The sequence below is a fragment of the Mus musculus genome, chromosome 12 (genome assembly GCF_000001635.26).
Source record: "Mus musculus strain C57BL/6J chromosome 12, GRCm38.p6 C57BL/6J".
In the NCBI taxonomy this organism is placed as follows: domain Eukaryota; kingdom Metazoa; phylum Chordata; class Mammalia; order Rodentia; family Muridae; genus Mus; species Mus musculus.
In genome coordinates, this window is record NC_000078.6 from 111,716,339 (window position 1) to 111,738,232 (window position 21,894).

Here is a 21,894-nt window from a genome sequence, read left to right on the forward strand (position 1 = left end):
AGCAGGCCTGTTGCCCATCACTGGAACCATGGCCTCCTGACCTGACATATCATTACTGCTGTGGCATTCCTCAAAAATGTTAAAATAGTCTAGGTAAGCTAGGTGTGGTGGCGCACGCCTTTAATCCCAGCACTGGGGAGGCAGAGGCAGAAGTCTGGGTAAACAACCAATGTGTACATATGCAGTAAAGTTTTTCACCAAGTCACTGTCTGGCCAGGGCATGATAATGAGACTCTGCAAGGTACTGAGAGAGAATAACCAATCAGATGAGAGACATGCAAATGAGGTATATAATGAGGCTTAGTGGGGTACTGAGAGAGAATAACCAATCAGATGAGAGACATGCAAATGAGGTAGAATGCATAACCAATCCGGGTGTGAAACATGCCTCTCCTAGGCCAATATAAGCAGCACCAGTTCTGGGCTCAGGGTCTTCTTGTCTACGCAGTAAGTGCTCTCCTAATAAATGTGTTGCAGAAGGATCCTGTTGTGGCATCTGCTTTGCTGGTGACAGCTCAGCGGTTAAGAGTACTGACTGAGCCGGGCGTTGGTGGCGCACGCCTTTAATCCCAGCACTCGGGAGGCAGAGGCAGGCGGATTTCTGAGTTCGAGGCCAGCCTGTTCTACAAAGTGAGTTCCAGGGCTATACAGAGAAACCTTGTCTCAAAAAACCAAAAAAAAAAAAACCAAAAAAAAAAAAAAAAGAGTACTGACTGCTCTTCCAAAGGTCCCGAGTTCAAATCCCAGAAACCACATGGTGGCTCACAACCATCTGTAACAAGATCTGACACCCTCTTCTGGTGTGTCTGAAGACAACTAAAGTGTACTTATATATAATAAATAAATCTTTAAAAAGAAAAAAAAAGAAAGAAAAGAAAATGTCTCCAGCCGGGCGTGGTGGCACATGCCTTTAATCCCAGCACTCGGGAGGCAGAGGCAGGCGGATTTCTGAGTTTGAGGCCAGCCTTGTCTACAGAGTGAGTTCCAGGACAGCCAGGGCTATACAGAGAAACCCTGTCTTGAAAAACCAAAGGAAAAAAAAAAAAGAAGAAGAAAGAAAATGTCTACAGCTAGGAAACAGAGGCAGGCCTGGTCTACAGAGCTCCAGGTCAGAGTTCTACAGAGTTCCAGGAAAGCCAGGGCTATACAGAGAAACCCTGTCTTGAAAAACAAAAAGAAAAAAGAAAAGGAAAAAAAATGTCGCCAGGTGTGGTGGCACACGCCTTTAATCCCAGCACTCGGGAGGCAGAGGCAGGTGGATTTCTGAGTTCGAGGCCAGCCTGGTCTACAAAGTGAGCTCCAGGACAGCCAGGGCTATACAGAGAAACCCTGTCCGGGGGAAAAAAAAATGTCTCCATAAGATCAGACTGTATACATGCAAACAAGCAGGACATTTTCTAAATTAGTGATTGATGTGGATGGCCCAGCCTATTGTGGTGGTGCCATCCCTGAGATGGTGGCTCAGTGGTTAAGAGCATTGGCTGTTTGGCCAGGGGTCCTGAGCACACAGTGGCTGACGAACGTCTATAAAGAGATCTGATGTCCTTTTCTGGCATGTAGGTGTACATGCAGACAGAGAACACTTCTATGTTTAAAAAAATACATTTAACGTCTGGCGAGATGGCTCAGCGGTTAAGAGCACCGAGGTCATGAGTGCTTACAACCACCCATAATGAGAAACAAATAAAAAAACCTTTGGGCCCAGAGCAAGCAGGGGCTGGAGCAAGAGGGAGAAGGGAAGGAGGAAAAAAAAAAAAAAAAGGCCTGCAGTGGTGGCACACCCCTTTAATCCTAGCATTTTATAGGCAGAGGCAGGGGGATCTCTGAGTTCAAGGCCAGCCTGGTCTATGGAGTGAGTTCCAGGACAGCCAGGGCTACACAGAGAAACCCTGTCTCAAAAATAAAAAGGAAAAGGAAAATAAAGAAAACTGGCTGAGTAAGCCATGTGGAGCAAGCCAGTAAGAGCGTCCCTCTGGCCTCCGTGTGAACGCCTGACCTCACTGCTTATATATGGAACTGTGAGTGGAATAAACCCTTTTCTCCCCAAGGTGCTCTTGGTCATGGTGTCTATCACAGCAGCAAGTCACCCTGACTGAGACAGACAGCACTGTAGTCCCCACCTGAGAAGCGGGCCTAGGGTCTGGAGATGGTAGGAAAGACAGAGACAATAAGGCAGTAAATATGGAGGACTGCAGGAAGGGAACTCCTACCGTGGTCAGTTCTGTATGCTTTCCCTTGCAGACAGTCAAGAACAGGTTCTGCGGCTTGCTTTTTTTTAGTATTAAACCTTTGCGTGCCTGGCGGGATATCATCTTTCCATCGGCTCAATTTGGCTTGCTGGTTTGTGTAGCACTCTTATGCAGTAGGGGGCTGCAGACCCTAACTCTTAGCTCTTTGAGCTCTCCTCTTAGAGGAGCCTTGTAAAGCAAGAAGCCTCTGGCAAGGGTGCATTCTCCATGTCATCCCATCTCCCACTGTGGCTTTGTCTGTGCAGCAGCGGGCAGGGCTGTCAGGCTGGCTGCCTCGGAAGGGCTAGGTTCTTGTCTGGTTCGCCGCAGGGTACATGGCCCGTGTGCAGCCTCCCTTCCCACGCACAGCCTTCCTGTCCACGCTTCAGGAAGCCAGGCATTATGTTCTTACAGTGTAAGAACTTAAATTACAGTAATTATTCACTCTACAGAGGGAGAGTTCTTTTACAGAAAGGGTTTTTTTTTCCTCCCCCAAGCCTCTTTCTCTCTTTCCTAACACCATCTGTGGTGAACAAAGAAAGACTCAGGTGTTGTCATATAGGGAAAGCAGAGGAATTAACCCATCATAGCCAAAGATAAATATCTTTTAAGTTGTCATGAAAAGTGCAATGACCAGAACATATGTTACCTGGGTTCCTCGGTGGCAGCAGGTGACCCGTCACCAGTAGGTCCGTCTGAAGAAGCCACTGTTCTGCTGGCCACGCCTTGGGCTCACTGTGCTGTGCATGACCATCAGGCAGAGAGTGGTTGCTGCGGCGACCCTTTATTAATTTTTGAGACAGGGTCACATTGTATATCCTTGTTTGTTTGTTTTTCCTTTTTTTGTTTATTTGTTGTTTCTCTGTGTAGCCCTGGCTGTCAAGTGCTGGGATTAAAGGCGTGGGCCACCACTGCCCGGCCACATTGTATATCCTTAGCTGGCCTGGAACTAACTGTGTAGATCAGGCTGGCCTGGAATCCTTTTTGCCTCTCCCTTCTGATTACGGGAATCAGAGGTGCACATGAAGCGACACCCATATGAAGCATATTTCCCAATGAGGATGGGGTCTGTAAGAAGAAAGCTTTTCTACTCAGTGAAAATGCTCCTGGTAGGTGTTTGAAGCTGTAAGCAGGAAGTGTAATATGGAGCCATGTTGTCCTAAGTGGCTGAAGGGCACACACTGTGTATTGTGCTAGACTCATGCACAGTTGTCCAGCACTCGTTAGCAGCAGGAGCTGTGTCGCATTTCTCCACCAGTCCCTTGAGTTCCCCATCTCCCCTGGATAAGCTTAGCCTTCCACTGCTCCCGCTAGCATGGGCCTACCTGCCTCTGCATCTTCACATTCCTGAGAAGTTTGAACTCAAGACCCTGGGCCAGTCTGCTTGCCTACAATCCCAGCGTTCGAGCCTCTGTGGCTAGACCTAGGGAAACTCCAGAGCTAGCAGCTTGAGTTCCAAAGACCTGAGATGCACGCTCAACTTTTGGCTCACTTCGGACTTCTGAACATTGCTGATGCTAACTCATCCAAACTTGCCATATGTGCTGGAGTAGTCTGTGTAAGTTAAGCCTGGGGCGGGGACGTGGCTCGGTGCTAAAGGGCTCACATACAGGTAAAACACATAAAAATACACTTTAAAGAATCGAAATAGTTTTATTTTGGATCAGGTGTTGTGTGTGTGCACACGCAGGTGTACATTCAACAGAGTGGGTACCCACAGAGGCCAGATGTGTCAGATCTGCCTGGAAGTGGGATGGCCGCAGCTTTGAGCTGCCTGCTGTGAGTGCTAGGAACTGAACTGGGTTCTGCTTGACGGAGTGCAGTCAACCACAGTCAACCACTCATCTCCAACCTCACTGTGGGGTGTTTGTTTCTCACCCTGGCTGCCTTGGATGTTGCTTTCTAGACCAGCCTGAACTCAGCCTCTGCCTCCTAAGTCCTGGGGTTGAAGCTGCACAGCATCGCCAGGCAGGGTTTTTTTTGTTTTGTTTTGTTTTTAAAGATTTATTTATTATATGTAAGTACACTGTAGCTGTCTTCAGACACTCCAGAAGAGGGCGTCAGATCTTGTTACAGATGGTTGTGAGCCACCATGTGGTTGCTGGGATTTGAACTTCAAACCTTTGGAAGAGCAGTCGGGTGCTCTTACCCACTGAGCCATCTCACCAGCCCCGCAGGCAGGGTTTTTAAAGGAAGCACTTGAGTTAGGGATTCAGCTCAGCGGTGGAGCACTTGTCTAGCAGCACAGGCTGGGGGGTGGGGGGGTGGGGGGGCGGGGGGGGGGAATGGGGGTTGGTCCTCAGCTCCAGGGGAAAAAAGCACTTAGGAGAGATTGCTTTGGCTGCCCTGTGGAGTAGCATGGGTTGAGGTGTAGAATGCTAGGGGTGGGGGCAGTGTAGACTCGCTGGTCCCATGGCGTTTCATCAGAGGGGTAAGTAGGCGTCTACCTCAGCCCCCTGCGTGCTGGGATTACAGACACAGCCGCTATGCCGAGAACATTCCTTTTTTAAATTTTAAAATTTTTTTCTATTAAAAGTATATAGCAAAACATGAGGTCTGGTTTCAATCTTTACAACTACAAAATCTAATAAATAGATGCATTAGAGGTGGGGGCTCCTTGTGGCAGAGTGCTTGCCCTGCATGTGTGAATCACTGTTAACTGAGCTGTGTCTCCAGCCCATCATTCCTGACCTGATTTTGAATAACTGTACTCATTTTGAAGATGTCTTCAGACGATTGACGTTAGAGCCAGGGAGATGGAAGTCCGTTAGCAGTGACTGCTCTGCCTGAGGACCCCGGTTCAATTCCCAGCACCTACATGGCAGCTCACAACTTCTGTAACGCCACTCCCAGGGGGTTCAATACATTCACACAGACATACTCGCAGGCCCAACAGTAATGCCCATAAAATAAAAATTAAAAAAATCATATAAAAAGGAGGATTGATATGATAAGCATCCAGCTTATACCCGACAACAAGCATGTGGTCAGAATACTGGTTTTTCTAAATATTATTTTAAAGGATTTATTTTTATTTTATTTAAGTTATGTATGTGAATATGTGTAATGTGTGCATGTTTTCTGAGCCCTGAAGGTGCTGGGCTCCAACGGCCGTAGTAGTGTCTTCAGAAGAACAAAGTATACAGGCGCATGCACACGTGTGTACATTTTTAATTTTAGGTGTACTGATGGTAGAACTCCGAGCCTTGAGAGTGCTGGGCGAATGCTCTTACTACTCAGGTATATTCCTGGTCCTCTTACTTTATTTTTACAGGATTTTGAGACGGATTTACTAAATTGTCCAGGCTGGCTTCACACTATGATCCTGCCTCAGCTTCCTAGCTGGAGTTACTGGCCTGCCTACCAGGCCTGGCCTCTGTCAGCGTGTGGAACTGTTATAGCATCATTTGGTGAACAGTATAATAATGTTAATATTTAAGCCAGGTATGTGGTGTCTGCCTGTAATAGCAGCTTGGGAGGCTGAGGCAAAAGGATTGTGAATTGGGGCTGGCGAGATGGTTCAGCGGTTAAGAGCACTGACTGCTCTTTCCAAGGTCCTGAGTTCAAATCCCAGCAACCACATGGTGGCTCACAACCAACCATAATGAGATCTGACACCCTCTTCTGGTGCTGTCTGAAGACAGCTACAGTGTACTTATTTATAATAATAAATCTTTGGGCGCGAGCAAGCAGAGACTGAGCAAGCGGGGCCAACCTGAGGGAGTAGAGGTCCTAAAATTCAATTCTCAAAAACCACATGATGGCTCACAACCATCTGTACAGCCAAATTGTGCTCATATATATGAAATAAATAAATAAATCTTAAAAAAAAAAGGATTGTAAGTCAAGCCTAGGCCACATTTTTAGATCGTGTCTGAACAAACCAAAAAGGAAAACAATACAAAATTATAGAATTTTTAGTTTCAATACATTGTAGTCTTTCATAGAGTAAGGTGATGAGGGCCTTGAATAAATGCAGGTTGTTAATTTTGTAACGCCAGGGTTTGGTTTAGTTAACTTGTTGATTCCTGTCATTTCGTTAAAGGTCTCAAGATTCTGCCCTCCAAGACAGTCTTGCCATGATTGGATAGGCCCCCCAGACAAATGCTCAAACCTTCGTCCCGTTCATTTTCACATCCCTGAAAACGAGTCTCCCTTGGAGCAAAGACTTAGAGAATTGAGACAAGAAACGCAAGAATGGAATCAACAGTTCTGGGCCAAGCAGAACTTGTCCTTCAATAAGGTAAGTGTGGGCTTCAGACCGGTCAGGGACAATCCACTCAGCCACTTGGGGGCGCTACATCCTTAGCAGTTACATTGTTGCCTTTCTGATGCGGGTTTTGGGAATAAATAGAATACTTTCTCCCTTCCTAATAGTGTCATTAGCAGCCAGGTGTGGCGATTCATTCCTTTAATCCAGCACTTGGCCATCAAAGCCAGGAGAATCTCTAGTTCAAGGCCAGTCTTCCTAGTGGGCTTCAGACGAACCAGAATGATGTATGTGAGATATGTCTAGGTCACTATGTATACTGAGATCCTGTGTCAAAAAAAAATTTTTTTTTTTAAGAGATAAAAAGATTGTTTTAAACCAGCATGTAACTGTGTGGAACACACCTTGTCTTAAGTCACAGGTTGAGGCTTTCTGGGGAGAGCAGTAGCAAGGGCCAGGACGAGCTCTGTCCTGAATGCATCGCCTGCTTATAGAAGTCACTGCCCGGGGCTGGAGAGATGGCTCAGTGGTTAAGAGCGCAGACTGCTCTTCCAAAGGTCCTGAGTTCAAATCCCAGCAACCACATGGTGGCTCGCAACCATCAGTAACAAAAAAATCTGATGCCCTCTTCTGGAGTGTCTGAAAACAGCTACAGTGTGCTTACATATAATAAATAAATTTAAAAAAAAAAAAAAGTCACTGCCATCGTTGTCACTTATGAAAGTTCAAGATTCTTAGCAACTTAGTCAAAAAGTTCATGAGAAACACAGACAGATATCCTAATGGAAAAGGAAATATACACGGAGCGTTTGTTGTATTTTGTGGATTTATAAACAACCCACCTTCCCAAATTCACTGAACATCTTTTAAATTCCTGTTTCAAGCTGGGCATGGTGGCACACACTCATTACCCCAGTACTCTGCATCAGGAATTCAAGGCCAGTCTCTATAAAACAAGCTTTGATGGCAGCTGGAGAGATGGCTCACGGTTAGAGCACTGGCTGATCTTCTAGAACACCAGTCTCGGTTCCCAGCACCCAGATGGCAGCTCACGACTCTCTGTAACTCTCCTTCCAGGGGATCCAAGCTGTCTTTTGGCCTCCTCAGGCACTATGCATGCATGTTATACACAGAGGTATGTGTAGACTCTCAGACATACACACATAAAATAAATCTTTTTTTTTCCTAAAAAATTTATTTATTTAATGTATGTGAGCACACTGTAGCTGTCTTCAGACACACCAGAAGAGGGCGTCAGATCTCCACTACAGATGGTTGTGAGCCACCATGTGGTTGCTGGGATTTGAACTCCGGACCTTTGGAAGAGCAATCGGGTGCTCTTACCCACTGAGCCATCTCTCCAGCCCCAGGTTTTAATATTTTTAAAATCAAATTTGATTTTTTTGAGATGGGGCCTCATGTAGCTCAGGATGAGCTCAAAACTTATAGCTGGGGATGACTTTGGTCTCCAGACCCCCCCACCCCGACTCCACTTCCCGAGGGCAGGGAGTATAGGTGCAAACCAGACAGCTGGCTAAGAGAGTTCTGATGGTCATCTTTCAGGAAAAAGAAGAATTCATTTACTCAAGACTACAAGCTAAGGGCGCAGGCTTGCGGACTGAGTCAGGTTAGTACATTTGTGCTGTTACTGTTTTAGAAAAAAGGGTTAATGAAGGGGAGCACTGGACAGATAGCCCCTGTGTCCTCACTGTCCCACTGCCTGTGTCCTCACTGTCCCACTGCCTGTGTCCTCACTGTCCCACTGCCTGCAGACTCCTGCCCCATGTGTGTGTGTCATCGGTTCCCACAGGCTCCTGGCCATCTCTTCATCTTCAGGCGATGTCACAGCCTCTCATAGCTTAGCTTTGATTTGTCCTTTGTCCTTTGATTTTCTTTTGTGTATTTTTCTGGGAATAGAATCCAAGGCCTGGAGCATTGTGGGTAAGCACCCAAGCCATTGGACTGCACAGCCTTGCCTTCGGATGATTGGCTTCCCGTAAGGTCTTGGTCTAGACCCAAACCCCAGCAACAGCATGGGACTGAACACATCTGAATGACTGGGGCCCTGTTGTGGGGTATTCAGTTGCAGTGGATGCTAAGGACCTGGAGCATGGGGTCACAGGGCCCCAGCAGTTGGCTGTCCTCAGACAATGGGACCAGAGCCACCCTATGACTACTTCCTTTGTTCTTAAAATCCTCTCCTGTGCTACCTTACCCTTCTCTTGCTTTGCATAACCTGGCCCTCAGCCTCCCAGTTAATCCCTCTGTCCGGTGATGCCAGTCCCCAGGCCAGCTTCCAGCCATGCTGGGCCCTGGGTCAGCAGACAGACATGGGGTTGTGCTGAGTGAGCCTGGCTGCTGCCATGGGAACACAGGATGAAGGAGGCCCAGAGGGATGGCCAGACAGTGTCCAGGAAACAGATTGGTGGTGTTTGTAGCCAAGATGACACGACCATCTGGACTTTTAAACAGGCTGCAACGAGTTTTCCTTAAGAGCACCGTGGACCAGTGACTGTGTGGGGAGGAAACCTCTGGCTTTAAACAAACAGGGCAGGCATCTCAAGCTGCGAGGTGTCCGTCTGTGCTTTCTGAGTTGATAGGAAAGGTTCCTTCCGCACTCAGTCCTGACAGAGTTGCTGGTGGCTGGTGATAGCCTGAAATCCCTCGCCCCTTTCTAGAGGAAAACAAGCAATGGCATGAGCTGCGAGTCCAGCAAGTCTTCCTTACAGGCTTTCTTTAATTGCAAAGTGGGGATGTCTAGATGCCCAGTGACTGCAGACTAGTTAGAGTGGCTGGCCACCTGCTGACTGTGTTCTGCAGGTTCTGCTGCTGCGGCATGGGGAATTCACTGACTTCAAGGGTAGGAAGCCCTGATTTCGTGTCAGGAGGGAGTTCTTCCCTTTCTTTGACTGCGTAAGTGTTTGTGCATCCAGAAAAGAGGGAGCCATGGAGACAGATCCACTTTCTCAGATGGCATTTGTGAGACACCCACACATTTTCAGTAATGACGTGATGTAATTGAGTTCCCTCTCCATCCCTCCATTAAGGCTCCTTCCTCCCCCTCCCTTCCTGTTCCCCGGCCCTTCTCTTTACCCTCCTCCCTGCTCCAATTACCTTTATGTTCAGTAATAAGAGGCTGAGAGATGGAGGCATGGAACAAGAATTAACTTGGCAAGCACTGATGGGGTTCCTGCTGTCTGATCATTGACCTGAGGGTGTTTGGGTGAGGTGTCTCTCGGCCTGTCTGAGAGCTCCTTGGGGGAAGCCTTAGGTGTGGGCAGCTCTGCCGGCTCCCATCCTGCAGTTCACTTCCCTGTGTACCCTGCACCAGCAGCAAGCCTACCCGGAGCCCCTGTCACCTCTCCAACTACTGCCAAGGACCAGAGGGGCTCTGAAGTCAGGGCTGTCTGATCAGTTGCTAGAGGTAGGAACTAGGTGTAGGGAGGACAAGGTTGGAGTCTACAAGGCCAAACGGGAAGAGCCTGGCCCTCCAGAGAAACAGCGTGTGCTGCTGTTGCCAGGGGAACGGGTTTCCTGTTTTGACAGTCCCTCCCTGGTTATGAAAGGCCCAGAGATGCTGCTGGAGAAGAGGGAACTCCCTTCTCTCAGGATCAGCTGAGATTCCACCCTGAAAGCTTCTTTGGACTGGATTCCATCCTGGTCCCTCCTCCATCCTGGTCCCGCCTCCCTCCTGCTGTCCTTCTCCATCTTGGCCCTACCTTCCCACCTGCCTGTGTCTATCCTTTGAGACCAGCTTATGTGTCACCGTCTCTGGGAGCCTTTGGTGTTCCTTACCTCTCAGGTCCTCCTCACTTAGCATCTGAGTCGCATCTATCTCTACTGGCTTCTGGGATGGGGCATTGAGCAGAATTGCAGCCCTGCCTTTTTTGGGCCTGACAAGCCAACAGAGCAGGGTCAGCATACAGGTGGGTTCACACTGCACTTCTATCATGTGGACCCTTGAAGAAAACTAGCAGGGAATTAGGGAAGAAAGTGGGCCCCTCTCTGTGTTCTCAGAAGAGTCCTTTAGGGCTGGAGAGACAGGTAAAAGCACTGACTGCTCTTCAGAAGGTCCTGAGTTCAAATTCCAGTAACCACGTGGTGGCTTACAGCTACCCTTAATAAGATCTGATGCCCTCTTCTGGCGCATACAGTGTACTTATGTATAATAATAAATCTTTGGGCTGGAGCAAGCAGGGACTGAGCAAGCGGGGTTGACCAGAGCAAGCAGAGGTCCTAAAAATTCAATTCCCAAAAACCACATAAAGGCTCACAACCATGTTAGTACAGCTACAGTTTACTCACATACATAAAATAAATAAATAAATCTTAAGAAAAGGAAAAAAAAAAAAGAAGAGTCCTCTAGGTGGAGGAGACAGCAGGGCTGAGTGAGAAACAAGTGTGAGTAAAGTACTGTGTGTGGCTAGCACGTGGCTAACACTGCTGAGCTCCTCCGTGGGCCTGACTCTTCCAGGTGCTCGGCACAGCAGGAATGCACAGCAGACATGCCATTGCCTGCACCTGTGGGAAACCGAGGCACAGAGGATGGGCGATCGATCACCTGAAGCTGCCTGATATTAGGCGGGCTGAGGGTGAGCACTGAAGTGCAGCTGTAGAGGTGGACCAGTCTCCCCACCCACTCGGTCTTGCATTATCCTCAGCATAGGGCCGCCCAGGCCTAGTCGGTGGGAGGGTGTGGATGGGGCAGAGGAGGGTCTACTTGTTTCTGTCATGCTGTGACAGCTCTGTGAGTTTCTGACTGTTCTGTGGACATGCACTTGCCTGATGCCTCTTCCCCTTTCAATGCCCCTGTCTCTGCAGACAGGATTCTTGGCCGGAAGCAGGTCTGCCGAAGATATTAGCATGGCACCCCCACACAAAGGAGATGAGTGTAGCCCTTGCCAGATGCCCCCATGCAGCTCACAAGGTAGCTGGTGTTAGGTTTTCAGCTTCCGAGTCAGAGCACCCCTTCCCACGTGCACCCTCTGCATCAGAGTGTCACCTGCCCTAGGTACACCATCGTGTCCCCCCCACCCCCCATGCTTCAGTGTGTGTTTGCTGGCATCAGAGTACACGCTCACCTTCCCCAAGGATGTGCTGACTGTGGCTGACCCGTGTGTGTGTGTGTGTGTGTGTGTGTGTGTGTGTGTGTGTGTGTGTGTGTACAGGTTTATCTCTGGGCCCAAGTTCTGTCCAGTGATCTGTGCCTGCTCCATAGTAAGTTTGAAAATTGGGAAATGCAAGCCTTCTTGCTTCTTTTGTTGTTTCAGTTTTGGAGACTGGGCTCTTCCCCTGGAAACCCTGGCTGGCCTGGACCAGACTGTCCTTGATCTCCTTGGGATTGCTTGCCTCTATCTTCTGATAGCCTAACCTTGTCCTGCTCTTCCAATCCATTGTTGAGCGGTTAACTTCTTGATATGTGTTAACTTTTGCAAAGTAAACAAAAGCCCAGTCTAGGAAGTTGGGAAAGCCAGCTGCAATCCTGATGGAACTGGTGCTGAGTCTCCCAGTCAGAGAGCAGTGCCCTCTTTTGTTGGTGATTTTTATTTTGTTTTCTCAAGATAAGGTTTCTTTGTGTAACTCAGGGTGTCTTGGAACTCACTCTGTAGACCAGGCTGGCCTTGAACTCAGAGATCCACCTGCCTCTGCCTCCCAAGTACTGGGGTTAAAGGTGTGTGCCACCACGCCCCTGGCTACAGTTAGCATTTGTGTGTTGATCTTTTATAAGTTTGTTGACGGTATTAACTCTTTACACACCTACCACACACACACACGTATGATATTTTGCATGTATATGTGTGCATCATGTACACACCTGATGCCCGAAGAGACCAGAGGAGGGAGGGCTTTGGGTCCCACAGGGTTGGAGGTACAGATGGTTGTGAGCCTTCACGTGAGCTCCAGGAACTGAACCTGGCCTCTTAACTGCTGGGCTGTCTCTCCAGCCTTTGTTTGGTTTCTTTTGAGACAGTATCTCTCCTAGCCTGGGTTAGGCTCAAACTCCTTGTGTAATCTGGAGTGACCTTGAATTTATTCCTGATCTGTAGGATGCTGGGTCAGCTGACACACCCCAATCTTGTTCTTTTGTTTCTTTTCTTTTGTTTTCTTTCTTAACACTAAAAAATAGAACCGATAAGATACCCCGGCTAGTGAAATGGCTCAGCAGTTAGGAGCACAGCTGCTCTCTGTTCCCAGCACCCACATGGTGGCTCATAACCACCTGTATCTCTGGTTCCAGGGACCCGAGACATCCTCTTTTGGTTTGTGGGCACCAGGCATGCAAGGGATGCACTAACATACAATGCAGGCAGAGCATTCGTGCACACAACACAAACATAGAAAGTAGTGAAACTATTTACCTGGTGGCTGGAGGATGCTCAGTGGTTAAGAGCTTTTACTGTTGGAATAGAGGACCCACAGTTGGTCCCCAGCAGCCATTTAAGTGGCTCACAAGTGCCTGTAACTCTAGCTCCCAAGCCATGTGACACCTACTGGCCTGTGAAGGCATCCTACCTACCCACTGTGCACAAACTTACAAACACTCACACATGCACGCGTACTCAAATACTCACACTTACATGCACATTCACACGCAATTGAAATAGAATCTTTAGCTGGGCATGTTGGCGCTTTCCTTTGGTCCTAGCACTTGGGAGGCAAAGGCAGATGGATCTCTGTGTGTTTGAGGCCACCTGCACTGCAGTGTAGATTCTAGGACAGCATGTGGGGACTCAGGACAATCAAGGTGAGAGTTGGTTCTTTCCTTTTTTTTTTTTTTTTTTTTTCGAGACAGGGTTTCTCTGTATAGCCCTGGCTGTTCTGGAACTGACTCTGTAAACCAGGCTGGCCTCAAACTCACAGAGATCCATTTGCCTCTGCCTCCTAAGTGTTTCGATAAAGGTATGTGCCACCAGGCTTGGTTTTTGGATTTTTTTGTTTGTTTGGTTGGTTTTGGTTTTTCGAGACAGGGTTTCTCTGTATAGCCCTGGCTGTCCTGGAACTCACTCTGTAGACCAAGCTGGCCTCGAACTCAGAAATCCGCCTGCCTCTGCCTCCCAAGTGCTGGGATTAAAGGCGTGCACCACCACTGCCCAGCTGGCTTTTGGATTATTAAGACAGGATCTCTTATAGCAAGGCTGGCCTCAAACTTTGATCCTTCTATTTTTTAGCTACAGTGCTGGGTTCTAAGTGTGCCTGGCATGGGCAGCTTCTCCCGTGTTATGTTTAATTGTGACTTACTTCTAGGCCAAAGAGCAACGCTGGATGCAGAGGAGATGGCCGACTTCTATAAGGACTTTCTGAGTAAGAATTTCCAGAAGCACATGCGCTATAACCGGTAAGCGCTCACGCCTGCCCTGAGGTCACCTAGCACACCCACATCTGTATGGTTCACTTAGCACACCCACATCTGTACAGTTCACCTAGCACACCCACATCTGTATGGTTCACTTAGCACACCCACATCTGTACGGTTCACCTAGCACACCCACATCTGTACAGTTCACCTAGCACACCCACATCTGTACGGTTCACCTAGCACACCCACATCTGTACGGTTCACCTAGCACACCCACATCTGTACGGTTCACCTAGCACACCCACATCTGTACGGTTCACCTAGCACACCCACATCTGTACGGTTCACCTAGCACACCCACATCTGTACGGTTCACCTAGCACACCCACATCTGTACGGTTCACCTAGCACACCCACATCTGTACGGTTCACTTAGCACACCCACATCTGTACGGTTCACCTAGCACACCCACATCTGTACAGTTCACCTAGCACACCCACATCTGTACGGTTCACCTAGCACACCCACATCTGTACGGTTCACCTAGCACACCCACATCTGTACGGTTCACCTAGCACACCCACATCTGTACGGTTCACCTAGCACACCCACATCTGTACGGTTCACCTAGCACACCCACATCTGTACGGTTCACCTAGCACACCCACATCTGTACGGTTCACCTAGCACACCCACATCTGTACGGTTCACCTAGCACACCCACATCTGTACGGTTCACCTAGCACACCCACATCTGTACGGTTCACCTAGCACACCCACATCTGTACGGTTCACCTAGCACACCCACATCTGTACGGTTCACCTAGCACACCCACATCTGTACGGTTCACCTAGCACACCCACATCTGTACGGTTCACCTAGCACACCCACATCTGTACGGTTCACCTAGCACACCCACATCTGTACAGTTCACCTAGCACATCTTTTTTTTTTTTTTAACCATAGTTTAACAGCTTTGGTGTTTTCAGTAGAGGTAGAAGTTGCATGGTTTTTTAAGGTTACACTTTTTGCAGTTTTAACCAAACTTGTCAGCTTCAGTATGCGTGCACGGTACCCACAGTGCCTCAGGGACTTACATCAATGCCCTTTAAGTATCTTTCCTTGGAAAAACGGGGTCTGTCAGAACTCTTTTTTTTTTTTTTAAAGACTTCTTTTTTTAAAAAATATTTATTTATTATATGTAAGTACACTGTAGCTGTCCTCAGACACTCCAGAAGAGGGAGTCAGATCTCGTTACGGATGGTTGTGAGCCACCATGTGGTTGCTGGGATTTGAACTCCGGACGAGCAGTCGGGTGCTCTTACCCACTGAGCCATCTCACCAGCCCTCTGTCAGAACTCTTGATCAGTAGAGATCAAAGGCCACAGGAGAGCCATGCAGGGACCAGCAAGGAGCCTGAACTGCAGGGTGAGTCACCCTCCCAAGCAGAACATGCAGAGCATTACAAAACACCATTGTGTACACACACACACACACACACACACACACACACACACATCTGTGTGAGCACTCAAGAAAGCAAGCTCTGGTCTCTTCTGTATGTACGGCTCGTGTGGAAAAGCTTCCCTGCCCGGTGCCAAAGGTAGTCAAAGGTGAGCACACAAAGGGACACTCGGGCTTGCTGCTGGTGGCATCACTCGGGAGGCAGAGGCAGGTGAGCTATGAGTGTGAAGCCAGCCTGGTCTACAGAGTGAGTTCCAGGACAGCCAGCGCTGCCCTGAGAAACTCTGTCTTGGAAAACAAAACAAAAAGAACACTCAGAAACAGTGATGTAAGTATTTCCCTGGTGGCCACACAGGGCTAGACACTCGTCATCCCTCATCAACCCTGACTGCTAACGCCACCGGTCAGCAAAAGCTGTGGGATTGGATGGTGACAGATGAGGGTGCCACACCCGAGGCCTAACTAAGCATGTCCTCATCGGTGGCCCAGGGTGCTGCCGGAGGAAGGACAGCCACGCCTGCAGCTGTTCAGGAGACTGACGTGGGCTGAAGTGTGGTCGGGCTTCCAAATTGAAGCACCAGCTCATAGGAAAAGTAAGGGCTGTGTATATGTGGGGCAGGCACGAGAACCTGAGCGCCTGCCTGCCCAGTCCTGAGCTCTTGTGACAGGTGTCTCATGGAGATGGGATAGGTGTGTCTGGGCCAGCTCATCATCCTGACAGATTAGTGGGTTTTGTTTGTGAAAGGATCTCACTATGTGGTTCTGGCTGTTCAGAAACTCACTGTGTAGCCCAGGCTAGCCTCAAACTCACAGAGGTTCTGTCTACCTTCACTTCCCAAGTGCTCAGATTAGAAGTGTAGGCCACCATATGGTTGGCCTGATAAATCTGAATTTTTTTTTTTTTTTGAGATTTTAGTTTTTTTGTTCTGCCTGGTACTGCAATTAAGATGCAACTCGAGATTTGCATTAAAATGCAGCAGTGACAGGGCTGGCTGTGGCCAGAGCGGCAAGGTCTCCGAGAACGTGGGCGGCATTGGAGGCTGGATGCGCTTCGAAGGGAGCAGTCTGCGGCTGCGGCTGCGGCTGCGCTGTGTTGCTTTGACCCAGTTAGGCGCTCAGCCACGTGAGCTCACGGACACAGCGCACGGCTGCCCCCTGCAGGCTGTGTGTGCGCAGGCTCTGTGAGGCTGCCTCCGCTCGGAAACAGGGAGGCTTTGCTGGCTTCCTTTGCTGGTTTCTCTGCTTGACTGTCCAGATCATCTGCCTCACAAGAGCAGTGGGGCTCTTCTTGCCTGAGTCACACGGGGTGGCCTCTTGCTCCCCCAGAGCCTTCCTGTTTACTTAGGGTTCTGCTTGACAGCAGGTTGTGAGTTATAAAGTTCTCAGGAAGGTAGATGGAGTTTGTGGACCTACACTGTGGCTGACTTGTGCTGTCACCTCCTTAGGGCTCTGGCTCCTCTCTTACCTTCTGTGCTGAGATCCAAGGGTCAGTGAATCCAGCCCTAGCAGAAGTGCTCAGGGCCTGGAACGGCTGGTGGCTTTGGGGCAGCAGGGGCTTGCACCCAGGATCTGAGATGTGCCTTTCCTCTATGCAGTAAGCCCTCCACACTTCACCTCACCGTTAGGCTCAGTGGGTGGGCCCAGTGGGTGGGCTTCCACTTACGACGTGTAGGCAGCAGCCTGTGTATTTTCTCTGTCCAGATTCTGCCAGGGTGTGTATGAGAGCATCAGAGACCCAGGAGAAGGAGAACGTTGTGACAGTCAGCTTCCTTCTGTGGGATACTTTGTCTCATACAAATTAGACCCAAGCAGAGCCCCACCCCAATCCCAGGTCCCTGGAAAGCCTGGTAGGCTGTTCCATGGCGCTACTCATCACTGCCTGTCTAGGATGCTGCTGGATCCTCAGAGCATCCTAGGAATCTGCTAATACAGGCCAGGGGAAGATTAGAGCTCTCTATACTTAGGGAAACTCTCTCTCTCTCTATGTGTGTGTGTGTGTGTGTGTGTGTGTGTGTGTGTGTATTCTGCTGGGGTGGAAGTAGGGAGTCAGGTGACTGTGGCACCTCCAGGAAAGCTGCTGATCAGGCCTGACACTGCAGTTGACTGGGGTCCTCTCTTTCTCTGTAGAGACTGGTACAAGCGTAATTTTGCCATCACTTTCTTCATGGGGAAGGTGGTCCTGGAGAGGATGTGGAGCAAGCTAAGGCAAAAGAAGACAAGCAGTTAGGAGGAGCCCACCAGAACTTGACCCACAGCACCGGAACCTGACCCACAGCTCCAGGTTCTGTTTATGAGGCCCTGGACACTAAGCGAGCACAGTCCCTTGGGCCGTGCTTGCCTGGCTCAGGCTCCTCAGTACGCTGTATGCTGAGGCTGTATTTTGTATTGTCTGTACTTTGAATTATACCAGCTCAGAATATTGCAGTGTAAAAATGTGAATAAAGTTTCACTGCAAGAATTTAAACCAGGGCTGGTGAGATGGCTCAGCGGTTAAGAGCGCTGACTGCTCTTCCAAAGGTCCTGAGTTCAAATCCCAGCAACCACATGGTGGCTCACAACCACCCGAAACGAAATCTGATGCCCACTTCTGGAGTATCTGAAGACAGCTACAGTGTACTTACATTAAATAAATAAATAAATAAATAAATAAATAAATAAATAAATAAACAAAAGAATTTAAACCAGTGCAAGTTGAGAATAAGCCTTCAGCTGGCTCTGGTGGTGTGGTGGGGTCCTCAGCCCTGACCACAGTGAAGACAAACAGCATCTCTGTGTGAAAGACCAAGACCGATGATCAGAATGATGTCATCATTTTACAGTGAGGTGACCCCCTTCAGCATCCAAAGGTATGCATAGCAGCCATCGTCACCATGGTTAAAAGTGCTCCTGAAAACAGAGAGAACACAGAAATGTGTGTGGTCATTGTGGGCTCATGGTCGCCATTATGGTTCAGATCTTGAATGTCTCCCGAAGGCTTGGATACTGAAGGCTTAGGTTCCTGATGACGGCTCTATGGGGAGGTGGTGGAACCTATTGGAGCCTATGTGGCGGTATTAGGTTATAGGGCATTCATTCCTTGAAAGTGGCTAGTAGGAGTCCAGCCCTCCGACCCCCATCTGTCCCCTTATTATGAGGTAATCAATGTCTTGTGCCGTGGGCTCCCTGACATCCGGTGCTACCTCGCCAGCTGCCCAGAGACAGAGTGATAGGACTGCTGTCTCTGAGACTATGACCTCTCCTCCTCTACGCTGATGTCTGCAGTAGTTTGTCAGGAGCAAGAAGCTGATGTCGCCCTGTGAACTGCTTATGGTGGACCTTGCCAGATCGTGCAGAGCCACATCACCAGGGTTCTGCCCTTTTGTCCCAGAATTGCCACCAAGAATAGGGATATTGCCATTGTTGACAAATGGGCTCTGCTCCTCATTAGTGGCTTGCTGGCCATTCCAAGTATACACGTTATATAGGGTGCCATTGGTCCTCATGGTGCCAGCCACCAAGCCTCTTTCAGGGAAAGAGACTATGTGCCTTTAGGTAACATTAGAGCCAGGGACACAGCTGGAGGCCAGGGACTGTGCCCAAGTGTCATATCAGCAGCTATTTCTGCAGAAGCTGCTAGCTTCGTGCAGGTGGGCAGGGACTTGGCAGGCTCTCTCCCGATAGTAGTAACCTCAAGTAGGTGACAGGGACTTGGGACTCTCATTACTCTGCCCCTCAGGTTGAACACCAAAAGCTACCTCCATCTCTTCCTCCTCCTCCTTTTGAAAGTTGTTTAGTGTGTGAGGAGGGGCTTCTCATGAACTGTTATGACTCTGCCTGAAGCCAGACAGGAAGTCTAAGAGAATCTATTCCAAATCTGCAGACTCACCAAGACCAGCAAATGACCTCCCTGGCTGGCCACTCTCCTCTGGGTTGGACCTTTTGGTGGTGCTAAGCATGAAGCCTTAAAACAGGCACTTTTCCCAGAGGACCAAGGCTGGTGGGAAGACATTGCTTACAGACACTGTAGCTGTCTTTAGACACACCAGAAGAGGGCAGTGGATCTCATTACAGATGGTTGTGAGCCACCATGTGGTTGCTGGGAATTGAACTCAGGACCTTTGGAAGAGAAGTCAGTGCTCTTAACCACTGAGCCATCCCTCTAGTCCTTATAGGCACATTCTAAAAAAGTATTAGTGTAGACATGTTGGCATTTAGGGGGAGAGTTGTGTGTGAGAGATGTGGAATGGGTGCAGGCATTAGACCGAGGCATTTGTAAGGTCAGAGGTCAGCTTTTGGGAGTTGGTTCTTTCCTTCCACCCTGCCTGCCTCCTGCTCCCCACACTCAGTTGCTTCCCATGTTTCTGACTCCCATCTTGTTGTAGGAGTGATGGATTACAGATGTATGCCACTGTGTCCACTATCAGAGGACATTATTGTCAGGCCATCTCTCCAGACCGAAGCATTAGCTTCTGACACACGGTCTTTCTGTGTAGCCTCTGCTGGGCCTGCAGCCCTGACTGCCCTCAAGCTTGTGATTCTCTTGCTGCCTCTGTCTGCAGAATGCTGAGATGGTAGGCCCGTGCCAGCAGCTGTGGACTTGTACATATTGAAAACTTAAAGGCTGTCTTAGTGACATGCTTTTTTTTTCTTTTTTTTTTTTTTTTTTTTTTTTTTTTTTTGAGACAGGGTTTCTCTGTATAGCCCTGGCTGTCCTGGAACTCACTTTGTAGACCAGGCTGGCCTCGAACTCAGAAATCTGCCTGCCTCTGCCTCCCAAGTGCTGGGATTAAAGGTGTGCGCCACCACGCCCGGCTCAATATTTCTTATATTTACACTGCGTGGTTACCTTAAAAAGTCTCAAAAGAGGCTGGAGAGATGACCCAGTAGTTAAGAGCACTGGCTGCTCTTCCTGAGGACCTAGGTTCAATTCCCAGCACTCAGGTGATGTCTCACAACCATCTCTGATTCCAGGGGATCTTAGGCCCTCTTCTGACCTCTGAAGGAAGACACAGACTCAGACACAGACAGACAGACACATACACACAAACACACACACCACACACACACACACACACACACACACACACACACACACAAGAACATGCAAGCAAAATCCCATCACTTGGGAGGCAGAGGCTGGGGGATTTCTGAGTTCAAGGCCAGCCTGGTCTACAGAGTGAGTTCCAGGGCTATACAGAGAAACCCTGTCTCGAAAACACACACACACACACACACACACACACACACACAACCATAGATACTTAAAGCAACAGCCCTAGTCTCAGAAACTTGACTCTGACTGTCCTCTGCGTTGCCTGTGCTTCATGCTGCATTTCCTCTGCTCTTAGTCACCGGGAAGGGAGACTCAGGAACCCTGAGTGCTGGGATCAAAGGTATGCGCCACCACCACCCAGCAAATAAAGTCTTTTTTAAAAAAAGTGTTGCTGGGCGTGGTGGCGCACGCCTTTGATCCCAGCACTCAGGAGGCAGAGGCAGGTAGATTTCTGAGTTCGAGGCCAGCCTGGTCTACAGAGTGAGTTCCAGGACAGCCAGGGCCAAACAGAGAGACCCTGTCTAGAGAAAAAAAAAGATTTTATTTATTTATTATATGTAAGTACACTGTAGCTGTCTTCAGATCTCATTACGGGTGGTTGTGAGCCACCATGTGGTTGCTGGGATTTGAACTCAGGACCTCCAGAAGAGCAGTCAGTGCTCTTAACTGCTGAGCCATCTCACCAGCCCGTAAATTTTAATGCTTTGAGAATTGTATGTACCATGTTGGTGTGTTGTTTATACTCAACACCCCTATCTCTCCCTCCCTCCCCACCTGACCGAGAGTTTTCTTCTTTTTCTTCCCATTGAGATCAGCTATGTTGCCCAACTGCTCTTGGGAGTGGGACCAGCCCTGGAGACCCACCAGGGAATCACATCCTTAAAGGAAACCGACTTCCCCTCTCCCAGCTGCAGATGCCAGTAACTCCTCAGCGAGGGGTGGGACTTCGCTCGCCTTGTTCCTGCACGATGGCTGGGCTTTTGTTAGGAGATCTGAGCGTGTCTTGTGCACGCTGTCACAAGTTGCTGTGGGTTCATGTGTTTGGAATGCCGGTTCCTTTAAGCCATCCACTTCCGCTGCCTCTGGCCTTTTTTTTTTTTTTTTTTTTTTGACTGACATGGTTTTCTCTGTGTAGTCCTGGCTGTTCTGGAACTCTCTATGTAGACCAGACTGGGATTAAAGAAGTGGACCACCATCACCACCACCAGGCTTTTTTGTTTGTTTGTTTGTTTTTGTTTTTGTTTTTGTTTTGTTTTTTTGAGACAGAGTTTCTTTGTGTAGCCCTCGCTGTCCTGGGACTCACTCTGTAGCTGGCCTTGAACTCAGAAATCTGCCTGCCTCTGCCTCTGCCTCCCAAGTGCTGGGATGAAAGGCGTGCGCCACCACTGCCCTGCCACATTTCATTTTTTAAAAAAAAATGTTGAAAGTGATTATTTTTATTTTAAGTGTATGAGTGTTTACCTGCATGCATGTTTCCTTGGAGACCAGAAGAGGGTACTGAGTCCCCTCAGACTGGAGTTACAGATGGTTGTGAACCACCATCTGGGTACTGGGAACTGAACTCCTGATTTCTCTGGAAGGGTAGTCAATGCTGCACCATCTTTCCAGCCCTGCAAATGGCAAAATTTTACAGCATGAAATTTTAAGTAGTGAGACACATA

General features: G+C 48.8%; 1 protein-coding gene across 4 annotated transcripts in view; it reads left to right on the forward strand.

Moving 5' to 3' along the window:
- The window catches only part of Coa8 (cytochrome c oxidase assembly factor 8), a 41,790-nt gene that overhangs the window by 3,071 nt on the left and 16,825 nt on the right, over nucleotides 1-21,894 (forward strand). For 3 of the 4 annotated variants that reach the window (XM_006516179.4, XM_006516178.4, NM_001163388.1), the window contains exons 2-4: nucleotides 6,274-6,471; nucleotides 8,002-8,065; nucleotides 13,684-13,774. In XM_006516179.4, the coding sequence (XP_006516242.1) occupies nucleotides 6,274-6,471; nucleotides 8,002-8,065; nucleotides 13,684-13,774 (353 nt within the window). Of the gene's footprint in view, nucleotides 1-6,273; nucleotides 6,472-8,001; nucleotides 8,066-13,683; nucleotides 13,775-17,328; nucleotides 17,887-21,894 lie in introns of those variants that run through there. The other variant, NM_026511.2, reaches the window with a different exon arrangement.